Below are 5,123 nucleotides of genomic sequence, written 5' to 3'. Positions count from 1 at the left end.
TCAGTGCCCTCAAGCTTCTGGGCCTCAAATTCCCCCGGGAGGGGTGTAGACGGGGAAGAACCAGTGTTGGTAATGTCATGGGAACTGAGCTCTAAGAAGGAGACATTGTCCTCGAAAATCCTTCCCTTTCGAGATATTGGGAATTAACTGTCTCTTCCAAGGGCGGCGCCCATGCTGTTGGTGGAGGTGGAAGGTCAGGAAGGTAGGTTGGGTGGCTGGATTTGCTGGAAGCTTGTGACCTGAGGGCTGTGGCCTTGGAGGCCAGCCAGCTACCCAGCTGTGTATCTGTGTGGCCCAGTGGGCAAGGCTGGCGGGCGGGCCGTGGGTCTGGCCGTCATCAGCACTGTGCTTCTTACAGCCCTCCCTGCTCTGCAGCCCTACTCCCCGTCTTGAGGATGGCAGCGGTTCTGGCCTATCCGATAGTGAGGAGAGCGTGTTCTCAGGCCTGGAAGATTCTGGCAGTGACAGCAGTGAGGAATCCTCTGAGAGCGAAGATGGGGCCAGCAGTGGAGAGAGCCATGGCGGGCTGGAGAAGACCTCTGGGCAGCAGGTGCAGGTGCGTGAGCGGGCCCCTGGGGGCTCTCACCTCCAGATGAAGGTGGCCCAACAAGAAGCGCCTGAGCTCTCTGGGGGCGCTGCCCACTCGCCGCTTCCTCCAAGTTCCTTTAGGACCTGCAGGCCCTCGTTCCGCCTCTGATACACCTGGGTCACACTTGGGACTTGGTGGGACACTTGTTTGCAGCTGAGTTGCTGTGAGTTCTAGGGCACTGGATTTCAACCACACTCATGGGCTCCATTCACTCTGGAAATCCTCATGCCTGGGCCTCCCCTCAGGTGACTCCTTTTTTTACTGTATGTTTTTAGCTTTTTTGTTGAAAATTATTTGCTCATATAAATATGGGTTTACCTCTGGACTGTCAATTCTATCCCACTTGTCCATGTGTCTGTTTTTCTGCCAATACCATACCGTTTTGATTACTGTCACTTTGTAGTATAATTTGAAGTCGGGCAGAGTGATGCCTCCAGCCTCGTTCTTTTTTCTTAGGATGGCTTTGGCAAATCTCACCCCCTTTTTTCCACATGTTCCTTCAAAGCCATCTGCATCCTCCGCCTGGCTGGGCCACCCCTGTTCACGCCTCTCCTGGGTGCGCTGAGTCCCATCTCCACCCAGCCCCGGTGGTGGGAACGTAGCCAGCAGGCTGGTCACTGCCTCCTGCTCGTGCTCCTGTCTTCCTTTGAGCGTGGCCGCATAAGGCACCAGGAGTGACCTCCATGACAGCTCTGCCATGTGCTGTGTTGGTGGCCCCTGGTTAGGCCTGCTCCTCTCTTGTCCTGGAACCAGTCGAGGGTGGCTTGCTTGCGTGGGACCTCTCTATCGCGTGGGGGAGGTTGGGGCCCTCTCAGTTTCTTTTAGTCGACCTGTACCTGCTGTAGCTGGTGGCTTGTCACATGTCACACCATGGAGGCTTCTGCTTAGACGTTCTCTCTGGGGGAGGGTCCTCAACGCAAGACCCCCTTCCATTGCGCAGCCTTCCCACCACAATAAGCTCTACGAACCTGTGCCCGCGGTGACACCTGCTTCTGCTACATCTCTGCCATGTCCCAGCTTTTTAACTGGACGCCCACAGGATTCTGTGGCACATGGCCACGGCCTCTTGCGCAGTCCTACAGACAGTTGGTGGTGTTACGTGCGCAGGTGGAAGTGGCATTTGCCGGGTCTCCTGGGAGCCAGGTGACTCCTGGGAGGAGAGTGAACGGCCTCCCTGCTCTTCCGTCACTGCCTCTCTGGGCCCAGCCCTCACCAGGCTGCCCCAGCCACCATGCTCGCTCACAGGTTTCTGCTGACCCCTGCCGTCGCTGTCATTCTTTTCCTCCACGTTCTGTTGGCCAGACATGTCCCCTGTGACCTTCCTACCAAGGGTGGGTGGGCAGGCCCCCCTTGGCCTCTCTGCTTCTCGTGTCCAAAGGGCACCCTGCCATACTGTCAGGCTTCACGTTTACACGAAGTCAAGGATGTGGCTTCTGAGGCAAGAGCCAGCAGGGAGGGGGCCTAACGGGCATGATTCCTTGGGCCTGACTCCCTGGAGCGGGCTGCCCCAGCTCAGGCTCACTGATCCAATGACAAGTGGCCGAGGTCCCCACAGAAGGGAGCTGCCTTGTTTGCTTCATTAGCTGGCGGTTCTGTGGCTGGTAGGTCACCTGTGGGTGCCAGGTGTTTGATGCAGGCTGTCCCAGACACACCAGGAACACCCTGCTAGAGGCATTCCATGGAGAAGGGCCCTCTGATGGCCAGGTGGCCGTGGCACGTTCCTGTGGACACTGGCTGGGCCTCTGCTTCCCTGCCCACAGTGGGGATGGCCGGACCCCGCCTGTGTAGCATGTCTCCCCGGGCCCTCCCACGGGAGCACCTGTCTGCGGTGGCCCCCACGGCCCTCCGCGCTCTGCTGAGGGACCTCGTGGTGCCAGCAGCTCTTGGAGCTTCTGGGTCGTTTTTAGTTGTGGGTGGCATCTCCGCCTGAGGCGCCCGCTTCCCTCTGCCGACCTGCCTGTGGGTAGCTGCCCTCGTTTCTCCCTGGGCGACGGAAGAGCCCCTTGTTCCCTCTGCGTGCTCCCCTCTGTGGGGAGAGCCACACCCATGGGACCGCCCGCGTTCTCGGCGCTGGTTGCAGCTGAACGCAAGAGCGGCTCAGGTGTATGTAGTCGGTCCTGTCAGGGCTGTCCCCAAGTCAGGTTCCCATTTCCCTTCCTGTCCTGTTGGTCACTGGCGTCAGAAGCTGTGTGGACGGCCCGCCCCGCGCGTGCCCTGGGCCCGAGCCTGCGGCTGCAGAAAGCGGAGGTTGTCCCTGCGGGCCCCTCCGGTCCTTTTTCCCGAAGTCCCTTCCCTCCTTTTCCCTTGCTTGGCCCGGCGGCGCCACACAGCCCACCCCGGCGTTCGGTTGCGAAGTTGGGAGCTGAGGTGAGGAAGAGCATGGTGCACCTGGGCTGCAGGTGGGCCGTCAGGGGAGAGGACCCCGCCGGGCGGAGGAGTCCGAGGGAGGGTCCCTCGCATGGCCGCGTGCGCAGTGGGAGGGGATCCCTCCCTCTGCTGGAGCCATCTCGCCCTGTCTCCTCCCCTCTGAGCACCACCCCTGTCTCCAGCTCCCTCTCTTCCAGCCCCTCGGGACTGCAGCTGTTTTTTGTCCCTGTCCTTTGTTGCCTTGTTGGCCCGAGTCCCTGTCCACCAGGCCAGTCACCCCGTCTCCTGGCCATACTGCAGCCCCTGCCTCTCAGACTCCTGACAGTGTGTCTGCAAGCCTGCCCCGTCCCCAGCAGCAGAGAGGAGCCCTGCTGTGCTCCCCGCTGCTGGCTGTCCCTCCCCGACTAGCGCCTCGGCTCCACTGGCCCCGCGTCCCTCCTGCCTCCGCCCGCAGGCAGAGGCTTGCTGCTGGTTTCCCGAGAGAATCACCTGGGAGGAAAAGGTCCCGAGTGCCCCCAGCCCCCACAGGCCCAGGGCCTGTCACTGCCCCCAGCCCCAGCCACACTTGCTCCTGGTGCTCAGCGGGCCTTTCCCTTCTCCTTCGGGTGTCATCATGCACTCTTGGTCACAGGTGTCCAGTGGATTTGTGCCTAAAGCCACTTTTGCTGTTGGTGCTTGTTTAAGACCTCTTTTTTCCATTTGTCACGTTTGCTTTGTTTTTTTCTATTTATATGGATATTTTTCTTTTCTGTTCACTTACTCTCTTGTGGGAAAGTTCTTGTTTTCATTAGTTCGCTCACCACATTCAGACAGACCTAGCAGCAGTTCAGCCGAGGCGCAGCGCTTCCTCCGCGCCTTCCCGACTGTTGAAGGGTCCTGCACTGCTTTGTGGTCTGTGTGTGGGGTCTTGGGCGTCTTGGGGGGGTGGTGCGTGGGGCCACCAGGGTGCTGACCCTGCTGACACTCGGGATTCCTCTGGAGCCTCCAGTTATGCGAGGTACACGGCCCTCCCAGGAGATGCCTGTCTGGAGATCCTCGGTCCCTGGCCTGAGCTGCTTGCCGGCAAAACCCTGGTCCCCAGTGGCCTGCCCCCGAGCAGCCCACATGGGCAGGCTCAGGGGGCAGTGCCAGGCTAGGCCGAGCTGACCTCGGGCCGTGTCTGTGCCCCAGTTTCCGGAGTCTCGGATCCTGGCCGCCGGGACAGGCCAGGCAGGACTCGGGAGCTGGAGCGGTGCGCGCTCGGCCTCTGCCGCTGTGCTCGCACCCTTCTGTTTTACCTTTCATTGGTCTTTTTTAATGTAAGTTTTTTTAAATGCTCGAGACCCGACTACAGCAGAGTGTCTCCAGACTTTGGGGGGGTGGGTTCGCTGGCTCTGTGGGTAAACCAGGCGAGGCTGGGAGCTGGGGCGTGTCACACTGCTGCCCCCTGGTGGCCGCCACCTGTTCTGCAGCCTGGCATCTGGAGGGAGGAGGCGGTGCCTTGCCAGAGGGGATGTTTGCGTGGGACTCACAGCCTCCCCTGGGGCAAGCCTGAGTGCTGCTGCACTGAGAGACCAGAGGGTGTGTCACAGGTGGTGTGGGGCTCGGGTTCAGCGCCCAGGGGAGCATTGGGCAGGCTGGCACTGTGGGCAGCCACCCAGATGGCCTGCCCAGGCCTGGGGCAGGTGTGCTGGCTGGTTGTTTCCGTGGGCCCTGGGCAGAGGCCGGATTCTGGGGCTTACCCTCCATGTCCCCTACTCATGCCCACACCCACGCCCGCCTGGCTCTGCCGACCCACTTTGGGCAGGCAGGGCTCCCACAGCACTGGGGGCAGGGGGTGGGGACACAAGGAAACCGAATCCGGCCTTGTTCCTGGCCTGGAAAAAAACTTAGCCTCCCACCCTCCTGACGCTGAGGGGAAAAACAGGCGGGAGGAAGAGCTGCCTGATGGGCCTTTGGCTCTTGCCCGCCCACGCCCGCCTGGCTCTGCCGACCCACTTTGGGCAGGCAGGGCTCCCACAGCACTGGGGGCAGGGGGTGGGGACACAAGGAAACCGAATCCGGCCTTGTTCCTGGCCTGGAAAAAAACTTAGCCTCCCACCCTCCTGACGCTGAGGGGAAAAACAGGCGGGAGGAAGAGCTGCCTGATGGGCCTTTGGCTCTTGCCCGGGCCGGGGGGGGGGGGGCG

The 5,123-nt window shown here is 61.2% G+C and overlaps 1 protein-coding gene across 1 annotated transcript in view; it reads left to right on the top strand.

The window, feature by feature from the left end:
* The window catches only part of BOP1 (block of proliferation 1), a 21,013-nt gene that overhangs the window by 1,723 nt on the left and 14,167 nt on the right, over positions 1-5,123 (top strand). Inside the window, exon 3 of the mRNA XM_015590221.1 lies at positions 359-556. Within this exon, the coding sequence (XP_015445707.1) occupies positions 359-556 (198 nt within the window). The remainder of the gene's footprint in view (positions 1-358; positions 557-5,123) is intronic.

Source organism: Pteropus alecto, unplaced genomic scaffold (assembly GCF_000325575.1).
Source record: "Pteropus alecto unplaced genomic scaffold, ASM32557v1 scaffold105, whole genome shotgun sequence".
Taxonomy (NCBI): domain Eukaryota; kingdom Metazoa; phylum Chordata; class Mammalia; order Chiroptera; family Pteropodidae; genus Pteropus; species Pteropus alecto.
This window is presented reverse-complemented; position numbering and strand designations above follow the sequence as displayed.